Raw genomic sequence first — 13,296 nt, 5'->3', positions numbered from 1 at the left:
CTTAAAGTAAATGGTTATCCTGGGGCACCTGGGTGGCTCAGTTGGTTAAGCGTCCACCTTCAGCTCAGGTCATAATCTCATGGTTTGTGAGTTTGAGCCCCACATTGGGCTCTCTGCTGTCAGCACAGACAGCTTCAGATCCTTGGTCTCCCTCTCTCTCTCTGCCCCTCCCCCACTCACACTCTCCCTCTCTCAAAAATAAATAAACATTAAAAAAAAAAGTAAATGCTTATTCTAATCATCAAAAATAGGCATTCAAGGTGCGCCTGAGTGGCTCAGTCAGTTACGCATCTGAGTCTTGATTTCAGCTCAGGTCACGATCTCATGGTTCGTGAATTCAAGCCCCACACCCGACTCTGCACTAACAGCATAGAGCCGGCTTGGGATTCTGTCTACTTCTCTCTCCGCCCTTCCCTCGCGTGTTCTCTATATCTTCCTCAAAATAAATAAAGATAAAGTTTAAAAAAATAGGCTTTCAATAAACATTTTAAATTGTGCTACATTTGATAGTTATTAGCGAATAATTCACAATGCTATGCCTCATTATAATCCATATCAGGAAAAAAAATGCTGTCTCTTAACATGAGTTTAGTTAGTTAGCTAGTTGTCCCCAGTAAAAGAAAATTTCTTTTTTTATTTCAGCAAAATCTAGTTAGGAATTGTCACAATATAGGAAGAGGCTTTGCCTCGAGTGTAGGTTGGCCCAATGGGGTAAAAATTATTGAGGTGAACAAAAATTTGAACAGAAGTGCAAGAAGCATATTAACTACAGTAGAGTCACAGAGTAAATGTGTTTAAGTTTTTTAAAAAATTATTTATTTTGAGAGAGACAGTGGGAGCGGGAGAGGGGCAGAGAGAGAGGGAGAGAGAGAATCCCAAGCAGACTCTGTGCGGTCAGTGCACAGAGCCTGACATGGGGCTTTCGAAACTGCGAAATCATGACCTGAGCTGAAATCAAGCCACCCAGGCACTTCAGGATAAATGTATTTAACTTACACATGATTTAAGTTAAATTTAAAAGAGAGGAATAATTTAAATAGTACATGATGTTTGTCATTCCATTTCATGAAATTATGCTCCAGAGTAAACTTGAAATAACTCTCCTTTCATTTAGTTTGTTTTTCTGCATCTCTCTCAATGCATGAAGCAGCTCTCTACAATCAGTGAGCAGACTAGTGTATGGTTAGTTGCATGGAGTTCATTAGCCATATGGCCCTGGGCAAATTCCTTAAAATTTCCGTAGTTCACTTTTCTTATCTATAAAATGGAGGTGAAAATAATAGTTTCTGTCTCATAGGTGTTAGGAAGATTAAATCAGTTAAAATATGTAAAACACTTAGAACTGTACCTGGCAGAATTTTAGAAATGTTATAAAAGAATTTGCTATCAGTATTCCTATTTTCCTAGTGTTTAAGTTACTTGTATAACATAGCCCTTAATGCAAGCCAACTGTTTCATCTGGTGCTCAACTTAAGAAAAACATTATGTTCCAATGATGGAGACAAAATCTATCAGTCTTATTGAGAGTAGTATATCTGACATGTGATTTCCAAAAGAAACTTTAAAGAATATTTTGATTATGTGTCATTTTAGATCTAATGTCCTAACTTTAGAACCTATAACCCCACATATAACAAGTGGAAACTATAATGAAAATAAATTTAAGTTTTCAAAATATTACTTTCCAAGTCAATCTGTCATTATAATTATGAATTGCTTTTACCTAGGTTCTTAGATAGTGTTACTTGTTAACATTTAAATTTCATTAAATCACTACAATATATTTCTTTCAAAATATTCATTATAGACTTTCCTTTACTAATTTAATTCATACTAGCTTCACTAGCTATCTGTCCAAATTTATGAATATAGCACTGACAGCATATTTGATTATATTTTTGGTTTAGAAAATAAAAATTATACATGGACTTAAAGTTTATTATTTAGATCTTACATTCTTATATATAATCTAATTCTACTGCATTGTATTTAATCTTACCATGCATGATATACTTATTATTTCCATACAATTTAAGAATAACTAGAAATAGTACAATTTTATTACATGCACTAGATCTCATGCCAGAATTGGTAAACTAGTTATATTCTCATGGCTCATCCAGTATATACAGTATACTTCAAACAGCAGATACATAATATAGCTTGGTTCAAAGGCAAATATAAAAGTACCAAACTTATAGGTAAAATGTGTTCATAGTGGCTTATCTGTTTTATTTTGTTATTTTAATTACTGAAACAAAATGCAACGTGAATTTTTAAAATATTTTATTTACTTAAGCAATCACTCCATCCAATATGGGGCTCGAACTCATGACCCCGAGACCAAGAGTCGCATGCTCCTCCAACTGAGCCAGCTAGGTGCCTCTTTTTTTGTGAGCCTTTACCATCTGTGAAGCACTACATATCCACATCCAAAAAAATACGTGCAAGACAACAGAATGGCCACTATCCTTAGAATATCAGGTCCTTCCACACCCTCCATCAGACTATCTGATGCTTAAAGAGACAATCCAGGGCTGGAAACACTGAGTTGGGGCTTAGTCATAATTTGCAAGGGTATACCAAGTTTCATAAACACCAAAAATAAAAAGTGTGGTTTCTGGCAAAGGGAATCTGGAAGATAATCTGTCTCCCCCAAAATTTCTGTCACACATAAGCAGGCCAACTCTGCTTGTATGGGGGGGAAAAAGATACAAAATAGCAAGCTACAGGTTTTAAAAAACACAACTCCTGTTAATATGCATATAGGTATATATTTATAGAGAAGAACTATATATAATATTTTTTATTTCTCTAACATTATACTTTAAGAAATATCACAACAGAAAAGATAAAAATTGAATATGTGAAGTAACCCAACATATATAAAGTACACATACTAGCTATGAGAAACTGTTCCAAAGTTATATATACCATGTATGATAAGCATGTTTAGATAATATACAATATCTTTCTTGGTAATACACAAGCTAATATATATCTACCATCACTACTGCTGACATCCTTCACTGAGATAAATCTCAAAAGGAAGAATGATTACAGAGGAGGACCTGAGGAGAGGTCACTTACTTGTAAATCTGTACTCATCTTCCCGTCTTCTTATTTCTAATTCTAAGAAAGAGGATAAAATGACAACATGAAAATGTATATTTGTTTAGTTTGGAGGAACAAATGAGGGATATCTCCCTTCTTGCCCTCTTCTAAATATATATAAAGAATGTGTTCATTAATGCTTTGTAGCTTTTCACATTATGAAAAAATCTATATGTTACATCCTGTCTATATTAAAAACATTAAAAACCCAAACATGTTAACGATGGCTGTCCAGTTGCTAATATCCACATTTGTCAAGTACTGACTTGGTATTTAAGAAAACAGAAGCAATAATTTAAATTTTCAACAAAAGTTTAAACTGCTCATATCATAAATACCATATAACCATTTGTTTTCCCTATACTTTGAACACCTTAACTACTGATTTGCTGACTGAGAGAACCAGAAAAAATCGTTTTGTGTCATGACTAGATAATGCTATTTGGACTTTATAAAAATGAAGGCTCCGGGTCTTCCATTAGTTATGACTTATACTTTCTAAAAATAAAGTAACTGATACTACCACATAACTATTTACAGTAAATTCAACAAGTGGACAAGTTGTCTTCAATGAGCCAGTAAGTTATATATTTAATAGCTACCAAAAGTAATCAAAGGGTATTATATAGTTTTTTAAATATAAGTATTTAGTTGAACTCCCTCAAACTGTAAAATGATGACTAAAAGAATGTAAAACGGTATATTATAGGCCTAAATAAGAAATCAGGGCTCCCTGGCCAATTAAAAACAAAAAAACTTAAAAAATTTGCATTTTACTCTATTCATAGTTTTTTAAATAATATCATCCTATTAATATAACACACATTATTGTCTACAGTAAATTTAAATTATATAGTATATCAGTAGTATTAGAATCTATCATTAATAGGCATTATACAAATTTGCCCTTAATCTTACATACACTCTGTAGCTGGGGTCTAAACAGGAAAGAATGCTGGATATGTTGTGTGACAGTTATCATCTATCTTCATACATCTCTGACTGAGGCACATGATCTGGTAATAGGGAACCAATTGTGGTGAAGTCTATAATTCAAAGATTATGTCTCCATCTCTACTCCAGTTACTTTCAAACATTTTTCACTGAGACCCTTGATAAGAAATACATTTCACTCTGTGACTCAGAACCCATGCACATATAACTGAAAACAAAGTTTTATGAAATACTAAAAGAATTTTAGGACAAAAGCAAGGAGTTGCAAATAAAGATTACGTCTAAGTATGTACACTCTATTTTAGTCAGTTATCAAAACACTAACCTCTAGGTGTTAATGATGTCTGCTTCTCAACCTCTGCTTGCTGTCTCAGATTAGCTGGGATATTGTTATATATTCTCTTATAATGATTGTACACAGCAACTGAAAGCACCTTCTTAGCAAATGATTGGCCAACAACATACTTGTCGAGGTAGTTATAAATCTGAAAAATGATTGGTTATGAATAATTTACTATGAGCTATCATAAAAAAAACACATACACACATTAAGAAGTTATACAGTGAGCATATTTGCTCACAGTTTTAAATTTGAACAAAGACCCATCAAAAACAAAATGCCAAGGGTATGATACTTATGTAGCAATGATTCAGAAGCCCCAAACCTATGTGGACAAAAACACAATTCATTTGTTCTTTAGCTTAACAAAGTATCACTGTACTCATATAATGCTCTGCTGGTTTCTGTTCTATATATAATGTCATTAATCCTAATTTTTAAAAGTTGATTATTAAAGTCACTTGGAATACCTACATATGCCACCAGGAGTTTAAAAATATCATCAGTAATGTAAATCATTAAAATAAATCCTTTATTATTATTATTATTATATTCATTTATTTATTTTGAAAGAGTGTGTGTGTGTGTGTGTGTGAGAGAGAGAGAGAGAGAGAGAGAGAGAGAGAGCGAGCGAGCAGGGGAAGGGCAGAGAGGGAGGGAGACAGAGAATCCCAAACAGGCTCCGCACTGTCAGCGCAGAGCCTGAGGTGGAGCTCAATTCCATGAACCCATGAGATCATGACCTGAGCTGAAATCAAAAGCCAGGTGCTTAACCAACTGAGCCACTCAGGTGCCCCAAAATAAATCCTTTCTATACCTCCCTCAATCACATGAATGATAATCTTCAGAAAGATAACATATTATAAATCTACTCTTTTAAAAACTAGGCATTATATAATCAAAGCCATTACCAGCAGCTATATGTTTGAATATTCACAAATATTTAGGTTTTTTCTCAGACATTAACTTTAAAGCTACTCATTTATCTACATGGCAATCTAAAAAACCTTATTCTTAGAAACTAAAGCTCTGTTTGAGACTTGGATATTGCTAACAGCATGGAACCTGGGGTAAATTCCTTCAGCTTTACTAGTAAACAGAAATTAACTGTTAGGGTGCCTGGCTGGCTCAGCTGAGCGTCCAACTTCAGCTCAGGTCATGATCTCGCGTTAGTAAGTTCGAGCCCCGCATCAGGCTCTCTGCTGTCAGCATGGAGCCCACTTCAGATCCTCTCTCCCTCCCCTGCTTGCTCTTTCTCTCAAAAAATAAACTTAAAAAAAAAAATTAACTGTTAATATTCACTAACTCCTGAAAATAGTTAAATTACCTATTTTCTATAACTTTAACTCTAATATCTAAAGTCTAGACAACCTAATGGAGTATACAAAGGTTAATAGCTATATTTACCATTACAATATATTTACATGATAAATTCTTTAGTTGTTGACCATATGCTTTTTATTATGTTTTTTTAAAATCTTCTTGATTTCTGGGGCTCCTGGGTGGTTCAGTCAGTTAAGCATCTGACTCTTGGTTTCAGCTCAGGTCATGATCTTGTTGTTCAAGAGTTCAAGCCCCGTGCACTGTTAGTGCAGAGCCTGCTTAGGATTCTCTATCCCTCTATATCTGCCCCTCCCTGGCTCTGTTTCTCTCTCTCTCAAAACAAATAAACTTAAAAAAATATTGATTCCTCACAAATTATATCTATGAATTATTAAATCTGCCACAGCACAATGGAAATAAATGGACTGGTGTCTTAACAGCATATGAAAGCTACACTGAAGCAGGGGATGAGAAATAATCTAAGTGTGCAAACATTTGAGACATGCAGAACAGAGGGCACATAGCCCCAGGGCAGGGCTCCCTGTTCTCAGAAAGAACAGACCAAGTACCCAATGTAGCTGGTAATACATTCTGCCATGTTTCATATGGCCAGATCACAGTCTGTCTGAGACTCCTGGAAGGAGCCCACAACACAAAAGCCACACTGCTATCTAGGACAGCCCTGATACACTAGTTGTGAGAAAATTTTGCTTCCATTGTTAACACTGAGGCTGTTTTACCAGACAATAGACTAATTTATGGGGAGAAATTGCAGCCTGGTGTTAATAAGGGGCCCCAACTAAGAAAAAGAAATCCATAGCTGCTCAATTTTATGGATATTATTTTTTTATTTTTCTAAGTAGGCTTCATGCCCAGTGCAGAGCCCAATGCAGAGCTTGAACTCATGACCCTGAGATCAAGATTTGAGCTGAGATCTAGAGTGGGACGCTTAACCAACTGAGCCATCCAGACACCCCTGGGTATCATTTTAGATTAATTTAGTATGAACACCATTTTAACAATCATCCAACTCTATTTCATTGCTACTGAATGCAGTAATCATAACATGGGAAAATAGCATTGGGACTCCATACCTAAATTCCAAGTACCAAATATCAATAAGAATTTAGCCACATATAGTCTATATTAAGAACTTAATACTTGTTTAGGTACTAGCATTAAGATCCAATGTCAACTGGGAGAGGGAGCAATGAAATGTTTTCAAGACAAAGTGCTTATAGGACTGAGCTAAGACCTATACCTTCTTGGGGGGAGGAGGTGGTTTCTGTTGGAAAGCCAATTTTACAGCTTCTGCTGCTGATTCAGGTTCTTTAATTATGCTTTTCTTGGAGTCTGCTTCAGATAGCACAACAAAAAAATGATGACATTTTTCACACTTCACAAAGCGGGTGGATGCTGTAAAAGGAAAGGTCAGCAGAGAAAAATAAATAATTCAAATAGCATTTAACATTAAAAACTCACTGTAAATGAAAACTACACACTTGACAAAAAGTAGGTTTGTAGTTCCTTCACTAGACACAACAAACAACCTAGCTTACATCTAAGATAGATGATACAGATAAATGAGTTCATTAAACCACATTTTGTTCATTTCCACTAGGTTCTTTCATTTTGTGATATACTTCATTAAGAGAAAAGATCGGCTGACATTCTTTCAACTTCCCATTCATTAAATTTAATTTTAAAAACAACCACTATAAAAATATTAATCACTTATTTTATTGAAATACTTGAATGAAAAACTGTGAAAAAAAAGTAAAGCACAAATAAATTATTCTATTTTTTCAACATTTCCTTATGAAAAACTTCAAATATACACAGAAGTTAAAAGAGAGAAATCAGGAGTGCCTGGGTGGTTCAGTCAGTTAAGCATCCAACTTTGGCTCAGGTCATGATCTCGCAGTTTGTGAGTTCGAGCCCCAAGTCGGGCTCTGTGCTGAGAGCTCAGAGCCTGGAACCCGCTTTGGATTCTGTCTCCCTCCCTCTCTCTGCCCACCCCCTTGTGCTCTCTCTCTCATAAATAAATGTTTTAAAAAAAATAATAAAAGAAATCAATTCCAATCCCCCAGAAAAAGGGAAAAAAAAAGTATATTCTTTAGGTTCCTTTCAAACCTATGAACATTTTTATTTTTTTTTTTAATTTTTTTTAACGTTTATTTTTGAGACAGAGAGAGACAGAGCATGAACGGGGGAGGGGCAGAGAGAGAGGGAGACACAGAATCGGAAGCAGGCTCCAGGCTCTGAGCCATCAGCCCAGAGCCCGACGTGGGGCTCGAACTCGCGTACCGCGAGATCGTGACCTGAGCTGAAGTCGGATGCTTAACCGACTGAGTCACCCAGGCGCCCCTTATGAGCATTTTTAAAACCATGATTTGGTAAACATAAAATTGTTTCATGCCTTCCTAATTTTTATCTTTAACAACTCCACTAGTTCTTATTTCTTTAGCCTAAAAACCACTAAGGAACTAACAAAATAACATTCTCATTCATATTGACTTATAGATAATCATACAGCTTTTGAAAACAATAAAATAACAATTAAAAATGAGGGTAAAAAAGGTGTCTCAATTCCAGTGCATCAGCTATAGAATAACCTATGTTAAACCAAAGTGGATTTTTTTTCGCTCCTTTTAAAACACAGCTGTAGGATATATATATATGGACATAAACTCTTAACCTTCTCTAAGCCTACCCCTACTAATGGTAAAGGTACCTTGGAAAGCAGCACAGAAGAGACTCTCACACAGATTACTAACAGATACAGAACAAAAGATACACAGGAATTAGTTATAGGTTGGTAGGTCTGGGTAATACATTTTTGTATTAACCTTTGTGTAATCTAACTAGAAAAACTGCAAAGAAGAATATTTAAATCTATGAGAATCTCTTATGGGAATAGTGTAACTACCTATTCATAGATTACAAGAAAAACTGTACTGGTAAGCACACCTAAATCTCACAAAATAATCTATATTAAAAAAACCCCAGACAATTCCATATTTCAAAAATAAATCTAATTATTAATTCAATCTAATGCTTATTTGTCTATTCTTAGACACAAGGCCAATCAAAAATACATCTGGATAAACTCTAGCAGCAAATTTTAAACTAGAAAAGAGATCATCCATGTTTTCTTTGTATTAATCACCTATAAATGCTTACCTCAAGAAAAAGACCAAACTATTCCAAGTACCTTTGGTTTACACAAGCCCCAATACATTATCACCATTCCCCACCATTGGGAAAGATAGTCAATGGCCTTTACTCTAAAATGAAGCCTCATCTTACAATTGTTACTGATGGTAAACAGGGCAAGGATTAAAGGGCAGAGAATCCTCTGATCTAGTTCAGGCTGTTTGACAGGAAAATCTGGCCTGAGAACATAAGAACAAAATATTTCTCTAAAGAAATTAGGTCAAAGGGAAAGAGACTAAACACCAACAAATCTCATTCCTCTTTGCTTACCACAGATGAGTTATTTACATTCTATTTGAATATCACAATACCAATTTGACGATGGAACATGTTCAATGTATACCCAGGTTAATTTTATTTATCAAAATGCTGTCTCAGAAAAAAAAAATAATACAAGCACTGCAATGCTTATTTTTTACTCATACAGACAAGTGGCAAAATCTAATTTTGTTGAATTGTCAGGGAATAAACTTTCCTTTAAATGATTACAAGTAATACTATATTCTTTTACATACAGAATACTAATCCCAGTAAACATGCTTGTATTATATGCCAACAATAGATTACCTCAGTAAAAACTCTCTCATATTTGTTGAAATGAAAGTTCTTCATGATTTCGAACATGTTTCAGGGCCCAACATTAAATCTCCAAACCAAACAGAAAAGTTTAATTCCTACTGTATTAAGACATGTAAGTACAGTAAGCCTTCAAAAAGTATTATATACATAAAAATAAAAACAACTAAAATAAATAAGTGGGGAGACTATTCACATTTGACAAGTTATTATTTAAATAGTCAAAAGAAAACTGAAGAAAAATATACATTTGTCCTTATAATAAAAAATTTCTTAGATATTATTCTTACTTCAATTCCTGATGACTTTCTATGCATTCATAATGCTATCTATAAAAATGGTATTTTATTTCCACAAAGTCAAACAAGAATAATACCACAGTAAGAGAACATAAAAATCCCTACATATACATGTGAGATGGAATATTACAGACAGGTCCATGAGCTAGTAGTTCTTACACTTTGGGAAAAAATGACAATAAAAGTTATATGAAATTCAAATTTCAGTGTCTTTATACAAAGTTTTATAGGAACACAGCGATCCTCATTTGTTTACATTGTCTATGATTGCTTTCTCCCTATAACAGCAAAGGAGAAGAGTTGCAACACTGACTACAGGGCCCACAAAGCCTAAAATATTTACTATTTGGCCTTTCATAGTAAAAGTTTGTTGACTCCTGCTATACGGTATTTATAGGAAAGAATTACCCATAGAATGAAAGAATATGTTCGCAAATCATACATCTAGATAAAGGTCTAGTATTCAGAATATATAAAGAACTCTTTGTAACTTAACAACAAAAAAGATAACCCAATTTAAAAATGGACAAAGGATTTAAACAGTCTTTTCTACAAGAAGATACACAAATGGCCAATAAGCCCATGAAAAAAATGCTTAACATCTTTAGTCATTAGAGAAATGCAAATCAAAACCACAATGAGATGCCACTTCCTATCTCTAAGATGGTTACAATAAAAAAGAGCAGTGTTAAAGAACATGTTGAGAAATTAGAACCCTCATACATTGCTAGTCAGGTTGTCAAATGGACAGAATAACATAGGTTATTCTATAGCTGATGTAAAGTTTGGTAGTTTCTTAAAAAACTAAACACAAACTTATCATTTCACTCAGCAATTCTACTCCTAAGCATATACCCAAGAAAAGTAAAAACATGTACACACAAAAACTGGTATACAAATGTTCACAGTAGCATTATTCATAGTAGTCAACAAGCAGCAACAGCTCAAATGTCCATCAATGATGAGTGGATACACAAGGAATACTATCAGCCACAAAAAGCAATGAAATACTGATATATAATAGAACACAGATGAACCCTGGAAACCTGAAAGATGAAGGCAAAAGAAGCCAGACATAAAATGCCACATATTGTATAATTCTATTTATATGAAATACCTGGAATAGACAAATCCGTAAAGACAGCAAGTAGGTTTATGGTTGCCAGGGAGAGGAGGGAAAGGGGTAGAAAGTGACTACTTAAGGGGGATGGGGCTTCTCTTTGGGGTGACAAAAACGTTCTGGAATTAGATAGTAGTGATAAATCTAAAACTTGATGAATATACTAAAAACCCCTGAAATGTACACCTTAAAAGGAAAGGACTAGACCTGTATATATCAGCATACAACTCTTAAAAAATTGCTGAGGCGAGGGGCACCTGGGTGGCTCAGTTGGTTGAGGGACCGACTTCAGCTCAGGTCATGATCTCACGGTTTGTGAGTTCGAGCCCCGCGTCGGGCTCGGTGCTGACAGCTTAGAGCCTGGAGCCTGCTTCGGATTCTGTGTCTCCCTCTCTCTCTGCCCCTCCCCCACTCATGCTCTATCTCTGTCTCAGAAATAAACATTAAAAAAAAAATTTTTTTTTAAATTGCTGAGGCGAAAAAATTGGTAAAAACATGAACAATTTGATACCATTTATGCTTTTTAAAAGTTACATGTTTGATGAAGATATATTACAGAAATGTATCTTTAACTTTTACCTACAAAGTTCTACCTTTTTTTTTATAAAGGGGGATACACACATACATTCCTCAGGTAATTAAAAATAATTAAAAATGACCAAAAAAGTAGATAGCTATCTAAACATGCCATTCATGGGGTGCCTGGGTGGCTCAGTCGGTTGAGCGTCCAACTTGGGCTCGGGTCATGATCTCACGGTTTGTGGGTTTGAGCGCTTGTGTCGGGCTCTGTGCTGACAGCTCAGAGCCTGGGGCCTGCTCCAGATTCTGTGTCTCCTCCTCTCTCTGCCCCTCCCATGCTCATGCTCTGACTCTCAATAATAAATAAACTTCAAAAAAAAAAAATCTAAATAGGCCATTCACAAAAGAACTACAAATGACCAAAAAGCACATAAAAAGATGTTTATGAACCAGTAACTAAACAAATGCAGATGCAAACAAAATGAAGGGCCCAAGAGTCAACAAAACTCTCCAATTTTCAGTGAGTAGACACAGAAGATCCTCAGCATCCAAAAGAGATGCATTCTGAAGAGACTTGTACTATAGGTGAATAAAACCAAGAGAGGAGGGCCTCATCTCACTGTTGAGGGCCTACCACTCCTATGGAGTAAAGTTCCAGAGGATAAGACAGTGTCATGTTCATCTCTGTTTATTTTCTGAGCCTGGCAGTGTCAGTCTCAACAGATATTTGCTTACTAAATTATTTATAAGGATCTACTCTTCTTTTACTCTTTTCTTCCCTATTCTCTACTTCCACATCCCCCCACCCCAATTAGAATTCTCAAAGGAAACCACTTCAGTCCTAAGTTGATTAGATAATATTAAAAATCGTGTTTTCCACACTTGGTCTCATTGTTAAACATACATATTCTAGGATACCACCCAACATCTACAGAATCTTATCTCCAGGGAAGGAGAGAATCTGTATGTTCAAGAACCACCCTGGGGTGCCTGGGGGGCTCAGTGCCCAGCTGGCTCAGTTAAGCTAAGCATCTGACTCTTGATTTCAGCTCAGGTCATGATCTCAGGTTTGTGAGATTAAGCCTCACATTGGGCTTTGCATTGACAGTGAGGAGCCTACTTAGGATTCTCTCTCTCTCAAAAAAACCACAACCAACCACCCTCAATGATTAATACAACCTGGCAAGTTTTGAAAACACTGTGCAGAAGAAAAATAAATTTCATCTATCCCTAGAGAATTCCAGTTAGTAAAAATGTATGGAATAGGAACTTCTGAATAGCAAATCTTCACTGCTCTGTGACCCTGGATGAGTTACTTACTTGCTAAAATCTTAGCTTCTTCACTAAGCTAAGAAAATGAGGATATGCTCTCTCCTGACAAAAGATTGTGAGAATAAAATTATATATACTGACATTTATTAAATATTAGTTTCTTTCCTTTTCTACTCTAAGAAATTATTCTTTAAGTCTACAAAGATTGAAATCTTTCTCTGGAAAAAAAAAGAAAATTCTTGATTAAAAATGTATGCCAATAAGACATTGCCATTATGAACTGAGCAATTCTCAGACTCTCTAAAAGAATTTTATCGCTTCGTACCAGATTTGTTAATAGCAAATGTTATTTAGAAGTTTTATCATCTAGTTCTACCACTTTCATTTTATGTTGCAACCAAATTAGTATTCATTCAGACTGATTCCTCTCTTGGATCTCTTATGAGGCAAAACCACGAAGAGAATCTCAAACATTCCACCTATAGAATGGAACGACTTTAAAAGTCTTTCCAAAAATTGTAAAAACATGCTACATATTACTTTCTCATACAGTGGCCAATTAG

The 13,296-nt window shown here is 35.1% G+C and overlaps 1 protein-coding gene across 3 annotated transcripts in view; it reads right to left on the bottom strand.

Annotated features, from left to right (window-relative positions):
• The window catches only part of CLPX (caseinolytic mitochondrial matrix peptidase chaperone subunit X), a 40,137-nt gene that overhangs the window by 13,868 nt on the left and 12,973 nt on the right, over positions 1-13,296 (bottom strand). For all 3 annotated transcript variants that reach the window (XM_042941691.1, XM_042941689.1, XM_042941690.1), the window contains exons 4-6: positions 6,993-7,147; positions 4,394-4,553; positions 3,091-3,132 (exon numbers count right to left, since the gene is read on the bottom strand). In XM_042941691.1, coding sequence (XP_042797625.1) covers positions 3,091-3,132; positions 4,394-4,553; positions 6,993-7,147 — 357 coding nt within the window. The remainder of the gene's footprint in view (positions 1-3,090; positions 3,133-4,393; positions 4,554-6,992; positions 7,148-13,296) is intronic.

Source organism: Panthera leo, chromosome B3 (genome assembly GCF_018350215.1).
Source record: "Panthera leo isolate Ple1 chromosome B3, P.leo_Ple1_pat1.1, whole genome shotgun sequence".
NCBI classification, from domain to species: domain Eukaryota; kingdom Metazoa; phylum Chordata; class Mammalia; order Carnivora; family Felidae; genus Panthera; species Panthera leo.
The sequence above is the reverse complement of the archived record's forward strand: the minus strand, read 5'-3'. Positions and strand labels throughout refer to the sequence as shown.